The sequence below is a fragment of the Neolamprologus multifasciatus genome, chromosome 18 (assembly GCF_963576455.1).
Source record: "Neolamprologus multifasciatus chromosome 18, fNeoMul1.2, whole genome shotgun sequence".
In the NCBI taxonomy this organism is placed as follows: Eukaryota; Metazoa; Chordata; class Actinopteri; order Cichliformes; family Cichlidae; genus Neolamprologus; species Neolamprologus multifasciatus.
Window position 1 is genome coordinate 19,277,404 of NC_140456.1, and position 27,992 is coordinate 19,305,395.

Here is a 27,992-nt window from a genome sequence, read left to right on the forward strand (position 1 = left end):
TGACAGATCTTAGCCGGGTACGGTCTATGGATGTAGTAATAGCTTCAAGCAATATTTTCATGATTAATTATGAATTAGCTCCATGATTTCTAATATTCAAATCAAAAACCTGCTTTTTCATCCCCTGAAAGTTCAAAACCCAAAGATATTTAGACTCATATAACACAAAGGAAATCAGCATTTTCTGACATTCAGGCATCTGTTGATAGACTAATCAGTCGAGTCACTGCAGGGTTGAACTTCAATCAAATCTAAAAGAGCAAAATGAATAAAGTTCAAATAAATAACAACATCAAGGCTTGGCTGAAGAGGTACCGAAGTTTGCAGGATTGACAGTTCAATATGAGAGAGGCCCGAGGGAACCAGATGATTCCAATTGGATGGATCGTGTACGTGTGTGCATGCGTGTGTGTGTGTACACCATGAACAGATGAACAAGAGGCATTGGGTAAAATAATATATGAAACACAGTGCAGTATTGAATTTTTGCAGACACCTGACTGCTAACCACATGATGCTGACTTGTCCGTCGTTTTGGAAGTGTTACATTTGCGGTGACAATGTAAGGTCAAGTGAATAAGGCCTCAGTCACACAGGCCAGTAACCCCCTGGCAACAATATTACGGTTTGCCTGAAGATATTGTACAACTGGTCGTGAGGGAAATTGTGTTTTGTGACTGGTTGCAACTGGTTTGATCAGTGCAAGATTGACACGTATCACCTGTAGTTTGCATAAAGCATGTTGTTTTGGTCTCCAGTTATTCTACAAGTGCAGAGCTATCAAGAAAGTTTCATTCAAATTAAATGGCTCTGTCCTAGCGGTAGTAAAAATGCGAAACATGTGACTCCAAACGGAAATGGTAACCATTTGCTTTCGTAGTAAAAGCTGCACCTTTTGAAACATGCTGGTTGCAGCAGTAAAGCACAGCTTTTATTTTGAAGGGGAACATACTCCGTTAGTAGTTTGCAAGGTCCTCTGTACAAACTACAGGTAACTGCAGCAATCTGTTGGCTGCTGAGGAGGTTTTAGGTGCAGCACCCGCTTTGGCACCAATTTCACCTGGTGACAGTTTTTCACCTCCAATAATCACTCACCAGGGAATCCATATTTTTCCTTAGCGACCTGAGGTTGTATCACGTTCAACTCTTAAGCAACGTGTGCATGACGTCACCTACGTATACAGAAGCTTTTAAGTATAAAACACCATTAAAGACAAAAAGAATGTACACACATTGTTGATTAAAAGTATCTTTTAACAGTTTGAATTGCACTAAATCAAATTTAAATGCTTAACATTTAGTTGCATTTGCAAAAAACAAAAACACCTCCTCTCTTAAATGAGTCTGTGTTGATGTTTGAGTCTCTCTCAGTCCTTCCGCTGCCTCCCATCCCGTGTTCTGCTTTCCCACCGGTGTGACTGAAGTGTATTTTGTAATTTTTTTCCTCACACGTGTGCAAAAGTCTGCTCGACTACAAAAAGGTTTTCTGCTGCGTGGAGCTCTGATTCACGGTTAACTATCCTAAAAGCAGCCTCCGCTACCTGCATGAATGCAAATGTAGACAGTTGAGTGAGTCGAATGTGTCACTTCCTCCTCTAATTCAATTTTCCTGTCCCTGGAGGCTGCAGGGTCCAGATTAGCTCGAGTGCTTTAGTCCTCTTGTTGTTCTCCTGCTCTCATCAATACACACTCAGCATGCGCTTAAGTAATCACGGCCTTGACGGTATGTAGGAGTCTAAGGGTCTAAAACATCCGTCATTCACAATAGAAGAGATTAAAATCACGCCGTGAATATGTGTTAATAAAAAGCAGCAAGGATGGATGTTTTTTGATGTTCCAGCCTTCATCATTACAGCGTCAAATATTTGTCCTTGGTGTCGCCTCCTGGTGAATAAATTGTCTCGCAGCGCTCCTGAGAATTGCTGAATCATATAGGACGTTTTAGTTAATCTGTTGTTCTGGACTCGCACATGGTTGGACTTAGAAAGGCGGGAGAGTGTGGTGTAACAGTAAAGTAGGGGGTCGAGCGGGAGTGTGGTGTAACAGTAAAGTAGTAGGGGGTCTTACACAGTAGAACGTCGCAGGACAAGCGGTCCTCGCTTCTTGTTAAAATGTTGGTGGCTTGATTTGTAAAGCTGTGCTCACACTGCCAAAATAGACTGACTACTAGACATTTGAAAGGACGTGGGCATTATAAAGCTACAGACTGAAGCCGACAGTTGGTGCTGTGTGATGGACACGATGAGGGACTGATCAAAGTTGAGGGAGCCTCAGTTTTTTTTAGCAGCATTGCTTTAATACTGTTAGCTCAACGAAGCACATTTATTCATGTTCGCAGACACACACGAGTCCAAATATGATGTACATGAGTGCTAGAGCAGCATTTCAGTATAGCTAACCATGCCTGGCTGTATAATAACCTTGCTGCTTGTAGTGTTAATCAGTTTAGGGTAACTCTGAGGACAGATTTGGGCTTTTTTTTTTTTTCTTTTACAACCATTCACAAGTGATTAAAATTTGAGGTGAAGCCAAAAATTAATTAACAATTTTAATGCTGATTATAAAAAATCAACTGTAAAACTAACAATAGGTTTGTCGATGCTCGCTTACAGTCAGGCTACACAAGTCAAGTGCTAATGGATGATTTTGTTGTGTATAATTGGCTAAAAAAAAGTCACCACCTGGATTTAACTAAGCAAACAGGTTAGAGCCTGCAGTAATTAGATAATTACTACAGTGATTACTGTGTTTTGGCTGATAACAGGGTTTTAAGCTTAACTGATGCAGTGTGTAGCTGCGCATTTCATTCTCATTACATATTCTGTGGTTATGAAAAAGATGTTCCTATGTGTCAGAAGCATCAAATTATTGGTTTTCTTTAAGGAAAGAAAACAACTAGAGAGATTATTGAAACTAAAGCTGGATTAAGAACTGTCCAACACGTTACTAAAACCAGGAAGGATAGTGGAGAAACATTACCTTCGAAGACGTTAAGAAACAAAACCTCATGAGTCGTAGTGATTGATTACTTAAATGTTTCTAGAAAAACAGTACAACTGGTGTTCATATTTAATAGCGAAAGTAAGAACATTTCCACATGCACAGTCCAAAGAGAACTCTGGGGATTGGGACTAAATTAATTATCGGTGACGCTAATTGGAAAGCAAAAGGTCTTCAGTTTGCTAGGGAGCGTAAAGATTGAACTCTGGATAAATGGAAAAAGGTCATGTGGTTCGATGAGTCCAGATTTATCCTCTTCCAGAATGAAGGTGCATCAGGATAAGAAGAGAGTCAGATAAAGAGATGCAAGTCAGCTCCTGACTGTAGGGCCGGTGTTTGATCAGAGGTTGTTTCAGTCGTTTAGGTATGTAGTTCAGCTTCATGATGGGTGCAAAAAATTAGGTCAGCTGACTACCTGAAACATACTGAATGACCAGGTTTTTCCCCATCAGTAGACATTTCTTTACCCCCTGATGACACTCAGATGTTTAAGATGACAGTGCCACAATTAACTGGGCTCAATAGCAAAAGAGCGGTTCACACACACGCGACCACAGAGCCCAGACTTTAAGCCATTTTGCTGCAATGGTCTAACTCTCCCCTAATCAGTACAAATCACCAAGGGCTTGGTGAAAAATTCCTGCACTCTGAATGGGAATAAATGTGATATTGCATTAACTCATTGAAAAGAATCTATGGTGAGTACATGCCAAAAAAGGAATGAGTGTTTTCGGCTTACAAACTTTCTTCACATTGATGGGAGAATGTATTAAATCGGTCCTGCAGGCTTACTGGCACATTGTCAGCACATGATGTGATATTATGGATACTAGACAGTAAAATTCTGTTTTCATTTTGTACTGAAATTTTTAAACAAAGTTTCAATCTGTTGCTGATAGAAGCAAATCTACCAAGTGTCATCACATGAACCAGCTTTGCAAAGCACTACATTGAGTTAGGGCTGCTCGATTATGGCAAAAATGATAATCACGATTATTTTCACTGAAATTGAGATCTCGATTATTTGACGATATTTATTTAACAATAACAATGTATTGAATAATGACTTTAAAGATTGTCAAAAAATAATATAAAATAGTGTGCAAATACTGATAACAGTGCAAATGTTTGCAATATAAAAAATAAATGAAAAATGTAAACATCTGTTTAGTGAACTTTGCAGTGTTGCTCTGTGGTGCAGCTACGACACTGTAGCAAAGTTTATACACTATGTCTACTTGATCCACGTCATTGTGGAAATGAACATTGTCTTTGTAGGTATGCTAAACGTAGTCCTTGTGGAAGATGTGTCCTGTGCGGTGGATTGAAGTGTGAATGAATGAGTCATTGTGCTGATTGAAAATGAAGATCAATAAGAGAAAATCAAGTAAAATATGTCTAATGTCTTCATTTGTCATATGTGCAGATTTTTATTCAAAATTATTTCATTTTCTGTTTTTCACTTCTCAAATTAAGTCACATAACTGAGTTGTTACAAGTCTACACAGGAATTTTGTAGTTTTTGCTGAGATGAAAGTCATGGATATACCACAAATCCACTTTCCAATAAACTAGTGGATCATATGCCCTTGGAACAAATGATTAGTGAGGTATCTTTTAACCTCTACAGCAGCATCACCAGTTGCACTGTGGGTAAAATGAGCTTCTCTAACCCGGCTGTCAAAAAAATTCCCACAAACTGTCTCTTGCTGTGGTTTCTGCTAGTGATGATGATGGCTTTTAAGCTTTCTGGGAGTTTGCGGTGTCATCAAGTTTGCTCTACACTCTGTCAGTCAAGCCTAGTAGCAGCAGGTAAGCTACCTGTCAAAACCGGGGTGAAAAAAAACCTCACTGAGCTCTGGTGATGTGACGTGGGTTTGGAGCAGTTTTTTGAAACATCTGCACTTTGTGAACTCGACACAGCATCGAAATGTCAGTACTGAGTGTCTCCTCACTAGTTGACATCAGAAGCTGCTGCTGGAGTACTTGTGGGGAAAAACGTGTAATTTTGTTTTTAATTCATTGCATCACTCTAAATTTTAATACAATAGTAATAATGTTTAATTTGAGGTATGTTGCTTTTATTGTGATAAGGACAGAGGAAGAAGAGGCAGAAAATAGAGGGCAGTATCTGAAGGCAGGAATCTGCTGCATGGGATATATGCACCCTAACTGCTGGTTAGCCGTGTTTGTTATATTTAAAATAGTAAAAATTAGTAAATGTAACACTATTCTGTTCTTTTAAAATAAATGATTTTCTGTTACAATCATAGGTGTGTTTTTTTTTAGTTCAGAGTGTGTTCATGTTTGAAAAAAACAACTTTTTAATATGACATAACAGCCATGATAGTTGCCTCTGACTACTCCGCTCCACTCAGGCTTTTGCTGCTATTTAACCAATTAACTGACACCACCTTATTCATTGGAGACGTGCCTTCTTTCTCTCTGTGAGCACTGTGATCAATGCGAAACCAGTCAATACCAATCAGCAGGAAGCAGGAGCCGAACTGGTTTTAAAGGGTTCAAGTGTGGGATGCTAACCGACAATGTAGATACAGAGGTTAGCCATGTAGGAGTTAAGCTGGTTACAGATAACAGCTCATTTAACCCACAGGGTCCCACCTGCTGCTCTCACCAGGGGCCGTGCTCCAGATGGCCTGTGATTGGTTTCACACAGGCCAAAGTAAGAAGCACTAACAGGCCCTGTTTATACTCCCAGTGGGAGTTTGTCTGATGCTCATGGCGGATTTGTGTGCAACCATGTGGGTGCATGCAAATTTATTTGCCACCTTATAAAAATCAGAGGGAATTGAGTTTCTGAGTGTAGTGATTAACATGGAGACGCTACTTTGCTGGTCAAGATCTTTAGACTTTGACTGATATGAGTCATTTAATTTGGGAGGTACTAATCTATTTGAATTTTATCTTCTATCTTCTGTGCCTAAGTGCTTTCTGTCTAAGATTCATACTCTGATGTACACAGCAACTCGGGGTTTAGTATTTTGCCCATGGACACTTTGGTGTGCGGACTGGACTGGACACCCCTGATTCTTTTTGATTACATTAAATTGAAGCTGTCCACACCACCCCCATTTTGTCAGTTTTTGCAGCACATTGTTTCTTTACACTCATGCTTTGTTCTTTTAGAGGTTTCTAGTGCAGGTGTTCAGCACGTGCATGAACAAATATTAAGTCTCCATCGTCACTGAGCAGATCAGAAGCTTTTAGCAGTGGGGTTTCTCTCGCTGGTAACTGAGAGCATCATTGGCACCTCAGCTATGATTCACAGCACTGCTGCTTCCTTATCAAAGGACACTGAAGAATTGTAAAAGCCAAAAGAACAATTCATGTGTCACAATCAAGCATCAGCCTCCAGAGCTGAACAAAGTAGCAAATATGGAATTGGCAGAAACTGCAGTTCCGCCAGTTAAGTTGCTGAAAAGGATTTACCTTTCCAGTACATTCACCTGTGGCTGACACCAACAAAAAAACCCCAAATACAGACTCGACCCATTCATGTCACAGAGCGCAGAGCTGGACACGCTAGGCTTTTTGGCTAGCCAAGTAAAAACAAAAAGTTAAATATAAATATAATGTGATGGTAGTACAAGGTATATTATTCAAGTGTCTCTCCCCCACAGTTAAGGCTAGAGAAGGAGATATTTAATCTTTATTATTGGCTCCACTCACCGTTGGAAACGGAGTCATGCATCTTAGTCTTACACCACTAGTGAGTGGAGTCAGGTGGAGCCCCCTGTAGTTTAAAATTGGTCAGCTCTCAGAGAAGCCCTTCCCCTGTCGGTCTGTAAGGCCTCACTCTTTTGGAACATTTTCATAAAGCAGAATTATCTGAAAAAATATTAAAATGATAAAACAAATAATAATAATAATAAAATAAAAAATAAATAAACAAACAACAACCCCCCCCATAAAACCAGACGGCGCCAACATGGTCACGAGTTATCTTTTATACAGTCTGTGGTCATAGTCATTGGCTGGAGGTGACATTATCACACTGTTCTTTCTAAAAGGCAAAAACCACCCCAATGATCTTACAGGAAATGCAGCCTGAGAAAAACGTGCATGATGTCATTATTGCATGATTGTAGGACATGCTGAGATTGATGTGAAGTTGTGTCACAAAACCTGAATACGAGGTTTTTTAATATTTTTCTTCATTGCACTTTCCAGACTGAACAGAGTTAATCTCATTTACTAGAAACAGATGGAAATGAATTTTCAAATCTGACTCCCTATATTTTATCAAAATGAAAGCTTTCATTATCTGGAGTTTCTCATTAAGGACAGAAATTGATCATTTACATGAACAGCCCCATTTTACCCCCAAATAGTTTCATGACAACTGCCCCCCACCCACCCCTTGTTTTCTAACATTTAGCATTCCACACTGCACCTATTTTTAATCTATCAACCCAACAGCATTTTTAACCAGTGGCAAAACATTTTCCACTCTGTTTATATCCACACAGCAGCTGTTACTGCTCACCATCCAATGGGCCAGTTCCTCTGAGAATTTTGCAGTGGTACTTAAATGCAGTCCTGCCCGAATATGATGCATAGCTGCATCAGGTTTTGATTTCCAGCAGGTTAGAGGTTAAAAAAATAAAAATAGAGTGAGATGGACATCTGACAGCATGGTTCTCTGCACATCAGACTGAACCTATACAGCTGCTCTGCTTTCCCTCTGCACCTCCTGTTCATGCGAGCAGAAAGACAGTCTGGAGGAGTCGTGATGCCCATCTCAATGAGAGGAGGAGTTGAGTGGGACACAAAAAGGGAGGTGGTGCATAGAGCAGTGAAGGAGAGATGTTGCAAGTTGTAGCATAGAGAAATCTACAGGGACTGTTATCAAAAATAAAGTGGAAGCAGAAGAGGGAGCAAGAAGCTTACTAGCAAGTCTTGAGGGCTCATGAGTCTCATCTTAATGAGACATGGTAGGGAGAGAAAACAAACCCCCCCCCCCCCCCCCCCCCCCCCAAAAAAAAAACACAAAAAAAAAAAAACACACATATCAATACCTTGCATCTAATGTTGCTAGTCAAGCACATTTCCTGACATGCAGTTTTTCACCACTGAAAGTAAATCTGCTGTGTTATATATTGCTATTGTACATTTTAGTATAGATTTTCCAAGCATCTAGTTGTAATGCAATCTTGCTGCTTTGTCAGCAAAAATCAGGGTGGCACCTTCATCATGTTACTGGCTTGACTTTGTAGAATATCTACCTCAGCGAAAGTTAGTCACCTTCAAGCAATGATTTGAGACAAAACCCAGTTGTTCAGCATAGCTTTTAACAAGCTTTTTTATTAAAAGTGACAGCCAGAAATGGCGTGCCAGTGGAAGGTCATCCTTTCAGTTTAGCGTTCAGTGCTGCTGTGGTCTTCTCAGTCAGGATCACTTCACCACTTGAGACCAGGCTCCTCTGGCTCTGGGAAACTTTCCTTGCTGCAGATACTGCTCTCCCTGCAAGGCAGACATTTTTTCCTTTAAGTGCTTAAAAAGAAAATCTTACAGAAGTGCATAAGTGAATATGTAAAGCTAAAAATTCTAGATGCCATTTCAGCTCTTCCAGGGGGAAGCCTTTCTACCTTTGATTTAAGCATGCAAATGCCAATTTCAGTGCGATCTGCCTTCTTGAAGTGTAAAAGCTCTGGAAAGCTTTGCTAAACTTGCATAAAGCTGCAGTTCTGTAAACTTAGGTCAGAATGCCAGGCAGTTTAAGTATTAAACTACAATCAAGATACTCACGCTGTCGATGACAGTACTGCTCACAAGAGTCCATGCTGGTTGGATAGCAAACAGCTGTGGTGCAGTGGATGAACACCTTTTAAAAAAATACATTGGTCAAGAAAACTGTTTCTGTGAAGGGAACCCAATTTAAGTAAGCTCTGCTGTACCCTGTCTTGCTGTGGAAAGAAGTCGTTTGGATCTACAAATGTAAACATCTTTATGACAAAACGTTTGTGGTGCGTCGGGTACTGAAGCCCAGAGGAGCTGTCCACATGAACCACTGTGGTCAGGTATTTGTCATCATGGTACGGACACCTGCAGCCAAGAAGAACCCACCTTAGCGCAAAATACAAAAACTGTACAACAAAGTTGTATCAGATTGCGTCTATATACCCATTAAACAGAAGGTCCCACTGTGGCAGGCTGTCAGGATTTGGATTGGAAGTGGCCCAGCAGTGCTCCAAGTTCAGAATGATATTTGGGTCGGACCTTGCCAAGATGCGCACCTCAACATAGACTGGTTCCCGTAACACTTTGGTGATTGGGTAGTCTGACGCGGCATAGAAGGAGCTGTACGCTGCCACTTCTGCAAACAGAGTAATAGTTTTAGTGCATACAAGTTCATTTCTGTACCGCTTCTTAGAGGTCGTGCCACTCACCCTCCACACATCCTTTTGTGCGGCACTGTCCACTTCCCAGTCTGAGCTCCACTCTGAGAGGTCCTGCAGCAGCAACTGGTACGGGAGGAGGAACAGGGTTCACCTCCAGGATGAGAGCCTCTGTGGCTGTGCCGGAGTACCGACACTGGAACAGTAGCCTGTCGGCAGAGCACAACTTTACGGTATTTAAGCAGTCAAAGGCCTACTTAAGCGTCAGTCCCTTTAAGAGTTACATCATAGAATGAAAGGAAATCAACTACAGGCTAATTGCTTTGTAGTGTGGCATGATAACAGAGGCACTGGTTCTAGATATTAGTCCAATAGGATCGACTGGTTCTCTTTCAAGTCCAACATGTACCCACTGAACTGCTTAAGCTTTTTGGAAATTATACCTTAAACATGCACTATCAGAAGTGTGAACCTTTTAGGGATGGCTGTCATTTTATTTATAGCACATTTAAACAAAATCTGACTGGCAGTGCTTTAGAGAAAGCACATTTACATTGCAGCTGCCAAAGGAGAAAAAAGTTTACAATACAAGGGGTTTTTATATTGAGTTAACTCAAATAAAAATAAATAATCAGTGCTTTTGTGTTGTCATTGTGTTCAGAATTTGCCAATTAATGACTCAATTCCCATTTGACAGACTCACTCAAAATGGCTGTCCCTGGTGATTGAGCCTTTTAGGCCAACTCCTACTTCATATGAAGACGACATGTGGTTTTCATAAACCACAAAACCATCCTCCTCCTGTGGGAAGAGAGGGAAAAAAAATTACTGTTCAAGTGATGAATCCAATCAGATTGTATTTTCATATCAAAGACTGTCTAGATAACCCTCCACCTACTGTAACTGTGGTGCCACATGCTGTCACAGGGAACTGAAAGATTGTAAAGGCAGAGGTGCTGTCAACAGGGGTACAGAAGACATCGTCAGTCTCCAGCAGGCTAATTGAGTCCAGTTCTATAGGTGGCAGGGTGGCATCTCTAGCCACAACCACCACAAACTGGCCATCCCTGGTACACTGCACAGTCACTGGGAGACAAGACAATAGATGGGTGAAGGTCTGCTCAGTTTCACATGTCCACCAACGTGAAAAGAAACCTCACCAAAGCATAAATACCTGTTTTCCCATAGTAGCACCGTAGCCCATCAAAGCAGCAGTTCATTTTTTCACATTGTTCAGGGGTCAGATCTGGAGTCCCACACCGGAGCTTCTGAGCCTCCTCTACCAGGCATTTATCAAGAGGAGCTGTAGTTGAAGGGACATTTGACTGTTGTTGAGACCACTGAAAAGAATGAGAAGTTTGTGGTTTCTGCAGAGGAATCTTCCAGGAATGCTGCGCAGTAACACAACAAACACAAACAACCACAACACTAAACAACAGCTTGAAAAGCTTCATTATGGTGTTGATAACTAAATACACACTGGCCAAATCTACAACAACCACATCTATGGCTGGGATGCAGTCTTTATATGTGATTGATTGTGTGTAGTTCGCTATGAACACCGCCTCTCATTGTTAGTAGTCAATTGTGTGCCAGCCCTGCAGAGTTAATCAGCTGGGAGCTGACAGGTGGAGCTTATTGTCTGCTCATCTGTCTGAAAAGAAGTCATTACACGACTGCTGAGTCAAAGCTGAGTGATTTTTTTTTTTTTATTTCTAAAGGCGAATTAAAGAGGAAAGCTGTGAATGGAGTTTCTATTTGCAGTCAGTGAATTTTCCACAGCTGGGTCTGTTTACTCAGAGCTTGAACCTTCGCGTGTTTACGCTGAATGTATTATTGTGACCGAACACAGTATTAATCTTTAAAGTGGAAAACATGCTGTATCACACTGACATTTTCTACACTGCCTTCCTCTGTTTCTACCAGTGTAAAAACTTTTTTCTTTCCATCTATTCAGATGTATGGGCGGTACACCCAGGAGCTGGGTGTGTTTGCCAAGGAGGAGGCGGCGCGCCTGCGTGATGGAGGGGTGCGGGATGGCGGTGGCATGAGGAGGAACGCCAGCGTTCGTAGTCGTGCTGATCTTCTGGAATATGAGAAGGACCCCTGTGCAAAGTGCCAGTGTAAGTGACGATCACTCTTTTAACCCCTAACCCACATATTGATTCATAAACTACATTCAGACAAATTTGATTTTAGGTCGGCCAGACCAGTAAAACGGTTTCTACAAAATGTTTCAGTTTTTCTATTTTCACCTATTCAGTTTATTTAATGATATTTATGTATCACTAGTTCACAACAGTCACCTCAAGTCACAAAGACACTGCAGTACAAGCTACTGTTGTACAGTACTGTGCAAAAAGTCTTGAGGAAGTCCTCATTTCTTTGTATTTTGTTGGGAAAATGGGAAAAAGGTGCAGCAATTTATTAAAACATGCAAACGTGCCTGGAAATACAGTATATCATGCAAAAACAGAGTTTGTATACTTCTAACAAGCTTAAAAGTCAATATTTGGTATGACCATATTTATTCTTCAACATAGCCTGAACTCTCTTAGGCAAGCTTTCTTGTAATTTCTTCAAGTAGTCTTCAGGAATAGTGTTCCAGGCTTCTTGAAGGACATTCAGAGCTCTTCTTTGGATGTTGGCTGCCTTTTGTTCTCTTCTCTGTCACAATGATCCCACACTGCTGCCTGAAGATACAATGGTTCTTTTTAAGTTGTCTGCTACATGTAGATACAACACTTGTTCGTCCCTTGAGTTTGGTGCCTTTTTATCCTTGAATGATTCATAGGTCAATGTTGAATGGCTTAACAAAACAAAACAAAAATTTCCTCTGAAAATGGTCAGCTACAAGAACTGGAGTGAACAAAACCGCCAATGTCAATGTAAGAAGTTTGAAAGACCTTCAGAAAGCCCGGAGAACTATTTAAAAAAATCATAGAAACACATCGGTATGGTGTAGTGTGTGTAATGTTTTTAAAACTGACAATGATTTAGACTTCAGAGTTTGGACAAACACGGTCAGCTCATGATCTGCTACAACAATACTTTGTGATTAAGAATAAAACCGTCCTTCTCTCCTGCTGGACTCTGCAGAACTCTTTGTAAGGCTGAATGTTTGATACTCCCTCTTCAGACTCAGGCTTGCAAGGAGAAACTGCAGGTAGTGCCTGAAGGTCAGACCAATGTAGTGATGAACTAAAGTGAATCGTGTGTGTGCGCACCCCTAAAACTGTGATTTCAGCTCTCCACTGAGCATTAAAGTCGTGTGAAAGTGACGACTTCTTGAAGTACAGCACAGCAGCTACAAGAGATGGGGAAAAAAGGACCTACATATTTATAGTTTCCTGATAGTATTCCCGATGGTGTCGGACTTTTACGTCCGATAAAAGTTCCTCAGTTTAAGAGTCCCAGCCTGGCAGTGATCAGGACAAAAAAGCAGAACTGAGGCTGATAAACGTCTTAAAGAGTAACATCCCCACATAACCAACAAGAACATTATTTGCATTAAAAAACTAGACTTTCCTTACAGAATAGATCATTTACATGTCACAGTAAGATTTTCTAAAAGGCTCATTTTGAGTGTTTTTCTGCTCACACCATACTACCTGCCTGCGACTTGTATGCTTTATAAATGAAGCCCAAAGAGAAGAATGAAATGTGTCTGATCTGAGCAACGACCTCCAGACACCAAGGACCGTCTCAATGTCAAAGGCAGGGACAGCGTCCTCTGCTGGCAGCCAGTGGCCCAGATTGTGTTTGTCAGTGTGTGTGTGTTTGTCAGTGTGTGAGTGTATCCGATTGCTTCACTTTGTGTTTACGTTTGTTTATGTGAGCAAAACGCTGATCTGAGCTGTCAGGTTATTTTATGTCTAGCCTTCCCAGATGACTGCAGATAAAGGAGTGGCACCAGCAGAGAGCTCCACTTGAGACCAATGTACTCTACAGTAATGGAGTGTTATGTGTATTTCTGTGTGTATGCGTGCATCTTCCAAATGTGTTTTGAATGACTGTGATATTGTTTTTCAGAAAGTCACACTGTATTTGTCATTTTTCAAAGCTTACAGCTCTACAAATGAACTCATCGTATCTTAATCAATCCAGGCGAAACCTTACAGATAAATACGTATCTTAAAGCTGGAGTGTCTGTCGAGCAAGGAAATGTTTTATTGTCTACTTCAAGTTGAGTCGACCTTCTTTCCAGAGCCTTGTACTACAAAGTGAGTTTAACACAGCCAGGGGATCTTTTTGTTATCTTAATTCACTTAGCCTAACACAGGCATTCAGGCAGCAACACAAGGGTAACGATCTCACTGAGCTGAGGGGTGTTGGCAGCATCTGACCTTTCACAAGAATGGCTGAAGAACTTAAACTATACTATGGGAAAAATATGACGAGGTTAAACACAGCAACACAGCTCCTGCAGACAAATCAGCAGTGTGAGTTTGCGTGAGAGGAAAAGCACTTTAGAGTAATATTGTATTAAGAGTGTCTGCTTTAAGTGCTTTGGTCAGTAAGGTTGGAAAAGAGCTGCTATATTAATAAAGTGTAGCCTATTTATAGCCAGGAAAGAAAGCCAGTAAAAAAGCATAGTGTGTGAGTTAACAGACCTATCAATAACATGGTTCTGTCATTAAGATAAGGGAGAGTGGGAGACTCTAATAGATTATAACAAGTATTTGATTAAATTGATGTTCAAAAGATAGTTTTAGTTTTTGTTCTTTTAGCAGCAGCCTCAGTGGTGTTTAACAGCCTGACAGTAAAGAACAAATATAAAAACTGAACTCAAACTTAGGCTTAGTTTACGTGCAAGTTGAAGATGAGGTCAGCCAGAACATGTTATATTATGATGTCGATATACCCAGAAAGAAGTGATCCACAACTCATAGTATTAAGAATCCAGGGTTAACCTGAAAGTTGCCTGGATAAAAGGAAATCATGCCTCGTAGTACAGACCTCTGCTGTGGCATTTTGGTTGGTAAAATGAGGAATCTGATTTATTCAATTTATTGATTTTTGTAATTTCTGATTTTATGGATCAGATAAAATACATTTTTCCAAAGCACTTTATATTATAGAGTAAAGATCCTATGATAATAATAATTCTTGAGGTTTGCTTTGCTGTATTTGCATTTATTGCTGACACCATCAGCACTTGCAGCTGTAGGAGAAGTTTAATAAAACTGTCTGTGCCCACTCTCTACAGTTTGTGTCAAAATTGTTTTTTTCTGCTTAGACTCCAAATTTGGTAAAGTGTGAACATGCAAACGAGGGCCACTTTTTAAATTCACTTTGACTTGCACTCATATTTGTTTAATGTATCATTTTCAGGTAGCACCACAGCTGAAGGCCACCTTCCTTATAGTCGTGTGGAAAAAGGCTTTAAGAAAATAAAAGTAAAGTAAACAGCCTCAATGAACAACAGCACATGACGTTGTTTGTTTAACAAAAGTGGATAGAGGCCTGAATGAATGCATGGTTAAATGTGATCATAGTGTAAAAGAGCTGTAAATGTTAGCCAGTGTCAGTCCACTGTGTACAGAAGATGAAACTCCTTATCAGTATAGCAAACTGTTTAAAGTGGCCAGATCCTCCTTATCTTTACCCATGAAATAAGTAACAATAAGGACTTAATAAGGCAACATGATTGATTATTCCCAGTTTTTGTTGCTTAACCTAATTTCTTTCAAGATATTCCCCACAACACAAGCTTTAGCATCACATACCTTTTCAGTCTTTTGTCTTTATTTTACACTTTTTTTGGAAACAGGATTATAAATACTTAAAAGTTCCACTTGCAGTTTACCTGATTGTTTTTCAGAGGGGACACAGATTTATTGAATCTATTAGTAACTGGGGAAAAAAGTTATGTAAGACAAATAACAGAAAATAAAGTGTTAAAATAAATAATCACTCTCAGGGATGACTCTCGACAAGGCAATAGGAGGGAAAGGCAGTGTTTGTTTTTACTCGTGCTTGCCTAAGTGAGCCAGCGTGGCGGCTTTCCAGTATCCATCTCTGCCTCTTTGCCCTTGTGACTAGTGATCTGATTAAAGAGCAATAGATTGCACTATAGGTGAAAGCTGCACTATATCAGCACAGCGTTGCTTGCTGGCTGTAATGGAAGCCATTTAAAACAATCAGTCAGATCAGCAGCCAGCCAGAGTGATTTGTGTGTTCACTGTCTGCCGTGTGTGCTCATAGATCAAGAGGTGTTCGTATTTTTAGACTCATCTTTGGAGAGGCGCTCAGGTTGGCCAGGCACCGCTGCTTTCATTCTTAGGTAATGTGTACTGAGAGAGCCTTCAGATTTGGTGGAAGTGGGAGTTTTAGTGCTTTCCTCTCATGCATCTGTGTGGGAACATCATATCTGTGGGTGATGGACTAGTGTGTGCCTCGGTTCGTATCAGTAGTTGGAGGTTTTTGAACAAGGCAACCTACACATGCAACTAAAGACTGTGCTGCTGAGCTACAAAACCTGTACTCCCCTCACTGATTATTTTTGCCTCACAGAGTGAAATGTTGGTGCATTTTTGTAGCAGGTATCAATCAGACCTGGGACTGCAGGTTATTCCAAGGTTCAGCCTCAGTGAATAATATCACAGCTAGTGTTTCACTATACATTCGAGGACTGTAAATCTTTGAAAAGGGCTGTAGGTGAAAGATCTCCTGCATTTTCAACATTATTAATGATTAGGGTGATGCAATGCAGGACTCGCAGAGGTGGAGAAAGTGTCTGGCGTTGGGTGTGATTTTTAGTGCGGGATCAGGAGAAGACATCTGTGAACGCCACTGAGCCTGCGGATGTGAGTGTGAGCCAAGATGCACATGGAAGTATGTGGTGGTGCAGGTGCCAGACTGTGTGTGTGTGTGTGTGTGTGTTGTACTTGTATAGCTGCCTTTATGAGGACCCCTACAAATTCTAAGATTCAAGATTACGCACTTTGTTGTGATAGTTAAGGGCAGGTTAAGAGGCTAGGGAATGCATTACGTCAGTGAATGTCCTCTTAAAGTGTGTGTGTGTGTGTGTGTGTGTGTGTGAAAGAGATTAAAGGGAATACATACAGAGAATCTCTGAGAATTCCCCCTCTTTCTTTTATAAAAGAGTTTCAACTGAACTGTCAAGTAAAATGACACAATCTGGAAAACCATGTCATCTCATATGTTCACTTAGATTTATCTGCTAAATATTTTTCAGAGGCATGTTTTCTTTTTGACTCTGTGTGAGATTGTGTCAGATTGCATGCTTATCCCATGTTCATGTGTAGGTCCTATGCTGGCTGTTTGCTATCCAGCAGGTGGCCTGGCAGCTGGACAGCCAGCCCCATCATGCACACAGTTGTGCCTCATTTCCCTCAGGAGACGCTGCATCCCATTGTGACCCGCTTCCCGGCCTAGAAAGACTGCTGCAAAGTCCTTTCATTTATCATTTTCCTTGTTTTGGTTTTTGAATAGCAGCATGCCATTCAAACAAGATTTAACACGAGCAGTTCTTTTTTTGAGCCATATCAAAACATTATACAAGCAGCATAACCACAAGATATGAAATAGATGTGAAATAGTAAATGTTATCACATTACACAGTGGAGGCAGAGTAATGTGACTCAATGTGAACTCAGTGAACTCATTGTCATGTTCAAGAAACCAGTTCATTCATTTGGTACTAAGAGGTACCAAGTGTGCCAAGAAAACATCCCCCACACCATTAGCTCACTACCATCAGCCTGAATCATTGATACAAGGCAGGATGAGTCTTTCATGTTGTTTACCCCAAATTCTACAATCAGAACTCAAGACTTAGACCAGGCAGAGTTACCAAAATTGGACAATTTTGGTAACTCTGTGCCAATTATAGCCTCAGTTTCCTGTTCTTAGCTGACAAGAGTGGCACCTGGTGTGTTCATTTGCTGTGTAGCCCATCTGCTTCAAGGTTTGACATGTTTTGCATTCAAAGATGCTCTTCTGAATATCTTGGAGTGGTTCTTGGAGTTGCTGTTGTCTTCCTACCAGCTCTTCGGCATCAATAAGGCATTTTCACCCAGAGAACTGCTGCTCACTGGATATTTTCTCTTTTTCAGCCCATTCTCTATAAACCCCAGAGGTGGTTGTGTAGGAAAATCCCAGCAGATCAGCAGTTTCTGAAAGACTCAACATCCAATAACTATGCCACGTTAATTTCAGTGCTCAGTTTGACCTTCAGCAGGTTGTTTTTAACCATGTCTGTAAATGCATTGAGTTGCTGCCATGTGATTGGTTTCATTTAAAAATGATAAATCATTTTATAAGACAGCTCAGTACTTAAGCTTTTAGCAAATGTCACAAACAGCATCGTAATGAACATTTATTTCCAATTAGTCACATAATGAGTGACGAATATCCAACTTTTTCCTCTACAACTGTTTCCATTTCCTCTACAAACAAGCTGAACAATTGACAAAAAAGTGTTTTTGGTTTCTCACTTGGCTGTAACACTGTCATGAAGTGTGGATCTGGCAAATGTGTTAGTAGCACATTTTTAGCTTCTCTGGGGACAGGCACATCTATGAATGCTCTGGATATTTGTGAATTCCAGGCTTTGGCAGTGTCCGCAGACAAGAGAGGAGAAATTAGTCCAGCGATGCTTCTTTTAGCTGACCTAACCCAGAGTTATAGATTATAATGTAATAGTAGAATTTATAACCATGACCTAGCTTTTTTTTTTTGTCTTGATATTCTCATATTTGAACTGGATGAAGATAATGTGATTCTCTCATGTGCAAACATGATAACATCTCTGTGCTCACTGCATCTTTTTATTCTCTTGTTTTCTTCATTAAAATACACATAAAATCACTCAAATTTTGTCCAGTGGTGACCTAAAAATGTATTCCGTTTTTTTTTTTATTTAAGACTAGTGTAACCCCATTATGTCTCATGCTCCCTCAACCACTCTTTTACGATTTGAAACCAGTGAATCCTGGCAGTGTCATCTATAAATATGCCTGTGCCACCAGTAAAAGAAAACTCCACTGGTAGAAACACCTTTTTTGGCAAATAATGTTTCTGAACCTAAACTTGACCACTTGAAGCAACTCCAAATCAAACCACCACCCCTACAGGCTTGTACGGCAAGCGCTAGTCACAAGGGGTGCATTGCTTCATCCAGCTCTCTTCTTACTCTGATTTAACCTTCACAGTGAAACAGGTCAAATCTGGAATCATCAAACCACATGAGCTTTTTCCATTGCTCCAGGGTCCAATCTTTATGTGGCAAATTGAAGCCTTTTTTCCAGATTAGTCTCACTGATAAGTGTTTTTCTTAAGTCTACACAGATGTTTATTGGCAATCCCTTCAGATCTATTTGCAGTGTATGTGTCGAAATATAGTCGTGAGTTCCATATTTCTTCTTAAAAGACGATAGTTCACCACTATCTTTGAACTGTTATTATAATAGTTTCAGCAGTCTCCTAGGGTTAAATAACTTGTTGCCAGCTGAAACATATTAATTAATGCAACCAATGGGTGACTGAGTTTGTAGGACCAAAAGAAATTAAGTTCCTTGAATACAACTAGTTCTGTTTATTTATATTACTGAGTTATTATATTTTTCCATATGTACTAGAGTTGAGTGATCATGTGACTTTAACAAAATATGACAATTAGTCATTTTTGTGAGCTTTTTGTTTGTTTGTTTTTGTTTTGTTTGTTTTTTTTTTTTTGTTTAACTAGCTCACAAAGAAATTTAGGTTATATTTACCAAAGAGAAGTCACACTTCCTCTTTAAAAGCTGGGCTATGGCAGGCAAGCATAGTCCTAACAAGCTGGTTAGTCTTTGTAACAGTGATTTTTCACTCTAAAAATGTCCATCCATCCGGTTTTTACCGCTTCTCTGGTTATCTAGGCCTATCTATATAGATATGCCAATATGCCTGTATATGTCGTAGCCATATGTCTATGCCTATTACGTTTAAATAAATGGGTGTATTAATTTTTTATTCATACCTTTTTTAACTCAACCATTCAACATCATATTACAGTTTTAAATCTTTTTTTAAAAGTTTTATTATTTAGACTTCCTTTTTTCAGCTTATTTATAATTCAGTTTGATTATTTATTATTCAGTTTCCTTCTCCTCTCCTCTTTTCTCCTTCACACTGGTGTTTCTTTGAGTCGCATACAAACAAGTATATCTCTGCAGTCTCATCACACCTGGAATTTCTTTGCTTTTGATTCCCTCTCTCTGTTTCTCTGTGCCCTCAGTGTGTGCATCTCGCTGCCAGAAGTTCTTGATCTCACGAGTGGGGGAGGACTGGATCTTCCTCATTCTGCTGGGGCTGCTCATGGCTCTGGTCAGCTGGGTGATGGACTATGCCATTGCCTTCTGCCAAGAAGGTAGGAAAGAGATGCATACCAAAAACGAGAGAGAGATGCTTGAAAGACTGGACAGACAGCAAATGTGATGCTGTTCTCACAGGGGCGGCATTAAACCTCGAAGAGTTAGGCTTCATATGAACGGCTAAGAGGTGCATTGTGAAGACAATTGAATTGTGATGAAATATTGGTTCATAATATTTAGAAATCACTGTTTCTATTCACATTTCAAACAAACTGGGATTTTACAAACATCTGTGATGTGAATAGAAACTATACAGTATTTGATAAGAAAAAATCCCAAAATCTCACAATAAATTATAATAAACCAGATTATTTTTCCTGACATTTCTTTCCTAAAAGTGTTCAAACAAAACCAAAACTTGTAAAAAAAAATAAAAAAAATGAAAAGGTTGACACATCATTAACTTTAACAAAACACTACTCAGCCGTGACTGAGCAAACACACCCATCTTTTCCGCCCATGCTGATGTTTTCCAGCGCATCCTCTCTGAGCATCAGAACATTTTTGAAAAGATCTTTTTTTCAGGTACGAGTGAAGAAAAATAGATGGCGAAATACACAGCTGGCTTAGTTTACTAGCTTTTGTTTTTTTTCCTCTGTTTTTTGAAACGGTAAATTTGCTCGTAGGATGAAAGAGGAGCTGCTGAGGGTGAGGAAATCAAAGGCAGAGATTTGGGGTTAGAGCACAGAGAAGTAGTCGAAGAGAAGAAGAAGAGAAAAGGAGTCACAGAAAATTAATTGGGAATAGTTTTTGACTAGTTTAGTTTTGTACTGCATGATACTGAAATGAAGTTCCTTATATATATGTGTTTGCAGCACAGAAGTGGATGTACGGTGGCCTGGACAGTAACTTGCTTCTGCAGTACATTGCCTGGATCAGCTACCCTGTAGTCCTCATTACTTTCTCTGCAGGATTCACACAGATACTTGCGCCTCAGGCTGTGGGTAAGACATGCACACAGAATGTGGACATAAACATATGTATTTATATTCATATTCTAATTCATGGTCTTATTTCTGTGTAATGTAATTGGCTCTGTAGTGCTCCATAAGGGCTCCAAGGACATGTGCTGTATGTCTTAGTGATTGCATCTGCAGGAAATCCATTAAATATAGCTCTGATGAGATGTGCATACTAAAACTATATGAATATCAATCAGCTTTTCCCCTTACTGTCTCCTCTTGCTCTTCATTTATTCCCCCACCACAACCAATCCCCCTCTGTGTAATTGCTTTCTTTCAACTCATCTTTTCTCTGCACTGCATCATCCCACCTGGCATTTTTTCATTTCTCAGGTTCAGGTATTCCAGAGATGAAGACCATACTCAGGGGGGTGGTCCTGAAGGAGTATCTGACTTTTAAGACCTTTGTTGCCAAAGTGATTGGTCTGACCTGCGCGCTGGGTAGTGGAATGCCTCTGGGGAAGGAGGTAGAGAGTTTATTTTCCCCCTAGCCTTCACCCATTAGAGTCTTCTTGGCTTCACAAATTACAACCAATGAATTAAAGGCTTTTTTGTAGGTCTGGAAGATTTAATAATGTTCTCTCTTCTAGTCTCATTAAAGTCAGAGCTGTCAAAATAAAAGTGTGATTTACTGCTAATAGCAGTTACATTTCCCATCCAGGGTGTAATAAAGCAGTTTGAATCTGCATCTGAGCGTGGTTTAATCGTGCAAAGGTTTTTGAATAATGCTCTTGATCTTGGATGCAGCACGCTCTGCTTAGTCTTTAAGTGTGCTTTTAGTCATGTCCTGTCTTCTAACGTCTGCCTTTCTCTATCCTACCTCACAGGGACCCTTCGTTCATGTTGCCAGTCTGTGCGCCGCTCTCCTGAGCAAATTTATGGCTGCTGTTTTTGGTGGGATTTACAAGGTGAGGATGGAGAACAACTGATATGCAGATGTCCCAGCAGACTGCAGCACAGCACTGTGTTTGAGGGCTAAACGCTTACTTCTATAAAAAGTGTCATATTATCATCTGTGATGAAATCTAATTTATGAGTTCTCGTATGTCTGCAGCTCATATCCACAAATGTTTTCAGTCAGTTTGAGCCTCTGATTTCAATTAAACAGAAAAGCTGTTTTTGGCTCTTTACAATAAATTAAAAAAAAAAAAAGCTTGAAAAATTGGTGTGAAAAATTTGAAATGTATTTCTGTCTTCTATTCATCAATCATCATCACTAGTTGTTAATTTGACCCCTTTTGTGCTCACATTCAGCTGCAGAGTCACACATGCTGATATTTGTAGTGAGATCTGTTTAGATCCTAACTTTAGCCTCAATATTGGGGAGTGTTTGTTTCCCCAAATTTATGAGTGGGGGAAAGTGAAAGAGCCACTTCCTTACATTACTATCAGAAACACTACAACAACAGATTCATTGTAAAGATAAGTGTCACTGGTCTAAACTGTATGAAGGGTCACTACAGATCATTGCTGCCAAAGACCAGTCAGTGACCCCCCCCCCCCCCAGCAAAGTACTACACCAAAACCCTCCGTGTGATTGCTTTGGCCACTAGTTGAGTAAAAGTTGCACCTTTTGAAATGTGTTGGATGAAGTGATGAAGCATAATTTGAAGGCAGGGAGTCTAAAGGGTGCTAGTTTAACTAAGTTAGACTTTTTAGTGCATAACGAGAGCTTGATAACTTCTCACAAGAAGTGGTGGCCCTCCCTCACTTTATCACACTGCCACTTCAAGACCAGCAGGGGTTTCAGAGGGGCGTAATGAGTTACAAATGAACTCGTTAAATTACACATTAGAAAGTGAAGTAAGGATTAATTCATATTCTACAGTAATTAACTAACACAATAAAACAGACCAGTCAGATTTTCATGTATGTTGGAACTTTTTTTTGGAAACCTGGACTGTAAACGTGCCTGTCACTGAAGGTCAACTTCTATTGTTTAAATGTGTTATAGGCTATAAATCAAATGGTAATGACAGTGAACATAAAAGGTTCAGAAATTTTCATAGTGCATGTTTGAGGTGTATTTTTTTCATTTCTAAAAAAAATCATTTATATAATACAAGTCAGTGGATTACATACTTACAAGATGTAACAAAGTATGACACTGATCCAATACCAAGTCCCCGAGAATGAGCCTAAAGCTAAACTGAGCTAAACTACTTTATCATTTCCGTGTGTAAACTCAAACCAGCAGACGAAGAGCTTACATGTGAGTATGCACCACGCTTTGCTGAAAGAGTGCCGCTGATATGTGCACATACACGTTAACTCACACAAGTGGGAGGCAAATAAAAGCAAATGTGGAATAAATCATGTAAATCCTTAAGCCCGTAATTTCATGATTTATCACCTTCCTCCTTATTTGAGTATAATCACTGTGAAGGGCGAATAACACACACACATGCAGTTTTTATTTGAAAAATCTTTGACATTTCTTCGACTTTCTGCCGTTCCCCAGGACGGACTCTCACCTCCACTCATGTGAGACTTCACCCTGAGCTTCTGTCTATTTCTCCACTGGATACTGTGATGTGCCTCTCCTCCTTGCATCAACAGCCACATCAGCGTGGAGGAAGATAGACTGCAGTGATGTGAAGGAAGAAAAACACGTGTCAGCACAGTTAGAACAACTCAAATAGTGCAGGGACCACTAAACCTAATCAGTCTGGGAAAATGTTAATTCAGTTCACAGTAAAATCAGGATTGTGTTTGCTGAAGCTCATTCGCTGCTTGTTTGGGTCTGCTTGCTTTGAATAATAACTTGGATGTCTTCCAGGAGGAAGATAAAAAAAACATTTAAAAAAAAGGTAACCACTACACTCACACATGTCTGTCCTCTTTTCACTTTTACTGCTAAAGGAAGAGCCCTTTGAAGGAAGCAAGGTACGAATGCACGACTCGGATAGTTTCTTTATTTCCAATCCCATCAACATTAATTCAAGCTGTCCATTTGAGAGCTGAGACAGATTGATGTCTTTCCATTTGTCTGCGCTGTGTTAGATTCTGTTCAGTGAACCGTCGCAGAGATCTGTGTTGCTTTTGCTTCGACACAAACATCTCATTTCATGATTTCAACCCTCAATCATGGTTTTTCAGTTATAGCCTCCCATCAAACTCCAATCATGTATAAGTAATCTTATCGAATGTGTGCAAACAGCAGCTTTGCAGTCAAACTGCTGCGTTTGTAAAATAAAACTGGTTCTGGATGTATGTTTGAGGCATTTGCAAATAAACATGCACCTCTTGGGATTTGAATGTGTGTGTATTTGCTTGAATGCACTGCTCTGCGTGTATTGGTATGTGCGTGTATCTGACCCTTGTTGGACAGAATGAGTTGAGGAACACGGAGATGCTGTCGGCTGCCTGTGCGGTGGGTGTGGGCTGCTGCTTCGCTGCCCCTATTGGAGGTAAGTCAACACGACTGTAGCCTCTGATTGAACTGGATTTAATTATGTGAGACATTTACAGGAGCTAATTAGATAAAGAGAATATTTACCCCACTAGCAGCCGAAGATGCCAGTCTTAGTCAGTATATTTGTCTAAATCCAAGGTTCTCAAAGTCTGGCTCTCAGTCTAATGGCTGTCCATAGGAAGGAATATTGCGCATTTCACTCATTAACAGCTTATGTCATCCTATTATACAGCAGCACATAACAAGAGCAACTCTTCTCTCCAGCTTTAGCACTTTTCTTTTAATGCCTGATGTCAAAATGCATGTTTTTTTTAGGCTACAGGTGAACATGCCATGAGGATAAAACATTTATTAATACAGTTGTGGTCAGACATTTACACATACTCATCATGGGTATGACAGTCATGCTAATTTTGGCCTTTTAATGATTTCTTTGAACTGTACTTTTTTTTCCAGAGTGGAGTGAGTGTACGGCATACACCGTTTCTAACTAAAATCTGCAAACACTCCTCTTCAAATGCTCTTTTCAAGCTTTGCTGGAGTTTTAACCTCTTCAGACCTTTTCCTCTCCTCCACGCGCTCCTTAATTGGGTGAAGTTGAGCCGGAAACTTTGCTCTATTTGTCATTTAGTTAGGAGAATTTAATTGGTAGACTGACACGTTCTGGCCTTCTCCGGGATCCCAATTAAACATATTACACACAGCATTTTAAATTAGGTTGTAACCACAAAATAACCAATCTTATACTGCCACATATAGATTAAGATATGTGTAACACCATATTTGGTCCTGAGGGTACACACGTCTTCTTTTAGGCCCTCCACTTTGATTGATTGATTGGCTTAAACCCACATGACTATATAACCCAAACTACTGTATGTATGCCTCTTTGGCTTTATATGTGTATTTGAATGATCACTTGTTTTGTTTTTCTTTTTTTCTACTTAATACCAATCCTCTTTAACTGCTGTCGGCAACATATTTATTTTGATAGACCGCCACAGCTCTAACAGTGAAGTTAGCACTGCTGAAGTTTTAACACCTTCAGCTCTTCCATTCTCACCGTTTTAGCAGACTAAACCTTCCTCATACTGATAAAGTAAGTTGGCTTCAAGTTCAAATGTAAATCTACCATATTCACTGATGGTTAATATACAGTCCCATGTGAAACTACATTAAAACTTTAAAAACTGCTTTTCATTCAGAGAAGCAAACTCTGTCATCTGCCAAATGCTCATGTGTGCATGAATGTTAATGTTTCCCGTAACCTTTAGATAACCTTTTGAGCATTGTTATCAACTTTTTACTTGATCAACTCTTTAAATTACCTTTGCTCCAATTGTTTATTATTAGGGTGAATTTCCATCTTCTGTTTCATTATCAGATTTTTTGTTAGACCTTATTTTCTTCTTTCTTAATAGACGTTCTTCATGAGTCGGGTTGTTCAGAAGGTTTTAATTGTCGTGTGAATTAACTTCTGTGTTTGAAATTTGCTTGCTAAATAAAGGTGCCCATTCTTTCACAGCGGTTTGAATAGAGTGACATGTTCTTTAGCATTTTAATCTATGCTTAATGACAATGACAAGACTAATAAAAGCTGTAAAGAGGACCTTAAGTTATAATTATTTTGATCAATGTCTTCTCATCTGCATCATTTGAGCCTTATAGAATGGATGCTTGTGGCCACAAGCGACAAGAGGAACTTGTTTTTGGGGCGTGATTGACACCCTGTCTCATTATTTAGAACGACTAGACAAAACTCATACTGACAACAGTACAGTATGTACTGCACATTCACTGAGACACGATTCATGTAGCTGTGTGGCATTTCCAAACAAGCAAACAAACAGGTCCTGCGAGTTAGAAATCTTTCTTGGGTTTTTTGCAAAATGCTGAAAATCCATGTGAAAATAACAAAAGATTATAGCCGTGATGATCAGAGCTGAAGTATTTAATTGATTCACTGAGTCACTGAAGCTAAATATGCAGCTACTGTGGCTTTTTTATGTTTTTCTAAAATGTTATAGACTACATGAATCATTTAAAGAAGGTCATGATTTTTAGAGATCACCTGATAGTTAAATAATTATAAGGTGAAAGCCTGAGAATAGCTCAGTTGAAATAAATAAAGTTGAGAATTTGCTGTTTTCTTGACTGCAGTTGGGCTCTGGGAACGTCTCACTCTCTGTATGTATGTTTGTGCGTTGCAGGGGTGCTGTTCAGTATTGAGGTCACGTCAACATTTTTTGCTGTGAGGAATTACTGGAGGGGCTTCTTCGCTGCCACCTTCAGCGCCTTCATATTCAGAGTGCTTGCTGTCTGGAATCAGGAGGAAGGTAAAGTACAAAACAGAAAATATCTGTTTATCTACCTTTGAGTTTTTGTGACTCTTCCAGTTCTGTTTCAAGAAAAATATCATAATATGCAATTAAACGAGTTAATTTAAACTCACCGACCCTTTCATTAGGTACATCTATTCAACTGCTCGTTAAAACAAATCTAATCAGCCAGTCACGTGGAAGCTACTCAGTGCATTTAGGTATCTAAACATGGTCAAGACGACCTGCTGGAGCATCAGAATGGGGAAGAAAGGTGATTTAAACAACTTTAAATCTTGCATGTTTGTCGGTTCCAGACTGATGCTCAGAGTACTTCAGAAACTGCTGATCTACACAATCCACAACTACCTCTAGGGTTTACAGAAAATGGTCTGAAAAAGCAAAAAATATCTAGTGAGAGGCAGTTCTGTGGGCAAAAATGCCTTGTTGATGTCAAAGGTCAAAGGAGAACGGCCTGAATGCTTCAAGCTGACAGGAAAGCAACAGAAACCAACCAAATTTCCATCATGTCAGTCATTGAAAGAGAGCGCTAAAGCAGCAGAAGACCACACCAGGTGCTGCTTCTGTCAGCTAAGAACTGGAAACTGAGGCTACGATTTACTCAGGCTCACCAAAACTGGACAATAAGGATTGGATAAATGTTGTCTAGTCTGATTTATCTCAATTTCTGATGTGACCTTCAAATCATAGGGCTAGAATTCAGCATGGACAACATGGAAGTATGGCTCCATCCTGCCTTTTATCAGTGATTGAGGCTGGTGGTGGTAGTGTAATAGTCTTTACTCTACTGTCTTTGCACACGACTCCACGGCCGACCTGAACATTGTTGCTGATCATTTCCATCCCTTTATGACTACACCATGTCCCAAAACTCAAATCATCTCAAAATTATTGTCCCTGAACATGACACTAAGTTCATTGTACTCAGATGACCTCCTTTGGGATGTGGTAAAACAGGGGATTCACATCATGATGGATCAGGATCATCAGGACATGATCAGGATGTGTAGCTGACAAATCCACAGCTACTGTGTGATGCTATCATGTCACGAGAAGTGTTTCCAGCACCTTGTTCAATCTCTGCCATTAAGAATTCATGCATTTCTGAAGGCCAAAGTGGATCTCTTTCATATAAAAGGGTGAAATTAATTGAAAAGGGAACCCCTTTCCAATTCAATTTAACAAGTTGTACCTAACATGGTGGCTACTTTAATGAGACTCTATATAAAATGTAATTCAGTATATGTAAGTATATATTTAAGAGGCATGATGAGGTAAGTGGTTGTCTTTAGTGGTTTGGTTTAAAAGCCAGTTTTCATTCGTAACATATTGCTGTATAGCAGAGTGAGAACAGTCTTCTTTTTCTCAGAGACCATCACTGCTCTCTTTAAGACCCGTTTCCGTCTGGACTTCCCGTTTGACCTTCAGGAGCTGCCAGCCTTTGCCATACTGGGGTGAGTGTGTTTCTCTGGACTGGCGCCACATTAAACAGAGCCCTGGTCCCCAAGCAGCTTCTGTTACTGAGGAGATCTGAGCTC

The 27,992-nt window shown here is 39.9% G+C and overlaps 2 protein-coding genes across 6 annotated transcripts in view; one reads left to right on the forward strand and one right to left on the reverse strand.

The window, feature by feature from the left end:
• Positions 1-27,992, forward strand: part of clcn2a (chloride channel, voltage-sensitive 2a) — a 64,220-nt gene that overhangs the window by 10,983 nt on the left and 25,245 nt on the right. For all 5 annotated transcript variants that reach the window (XM_085139494.1, XM_085139490.1, XM_085139493.1 and 2 more), the window contains exons 2-10: positions 11,317-11,482; positions 19,603-19,734; positions 20,554-20,682; positions 21,034-21,167; positions 21,528-21,608; positions 23,563-23,586; positions 24,032-24,110; positions 26,326-26,451; positions 27,824-27,908. In XM_085139494.1, coding sequence (XP_084995620.1) covers positions 11,317-11,482; positions 19,603-19,734; positions 20,554-20,682; positions 21,034-21,167; positions 21,528-21,608; positions 23,563-23,586; positions 24,032-24,110; positions 26,326-26,451; positions 27,824-27,908 — 956 coding nt within the window. The remainder of the gene's footprint in view (positions 1-11,316; positions 11,483-19,602; positions 19,735-20,553; positions 20,683-21,033; positions 21,168-21,527; positions 21,609-23,562; positions 23,587-24,031; positions 24,111-26,325; positions 26,452-27,823; positions 27,909-27,992) is intronic.
• Positions 8,296-10,869, reverse strand: LOC146497756 (zona pellucida sperm-binding protein 4-like). The gene is made up of 8 exons (XM_085139497.1): positions 10,534-10,869; positions 10,258-10,445; positions 10,063-10,160; positions 9,411-9,568; positions 9,145-9,337; positions 8,919-9,066; positions 8,770-8,845; positions 8,296-8,484 (listed from the first exon to the last, which is right to left on the reverse strand). The coding sequence occupies exons 1-8, from the start codon at positions 10,811-10,813 to the stop codon at positions 8,366-8,368; spliced, it is 1,260 nt and encodes a 419-aa protein (XP_084995623.1). The 5' UTR covers positions 10,814-10,869; the 3' UTR covers positions 8,296-8,365.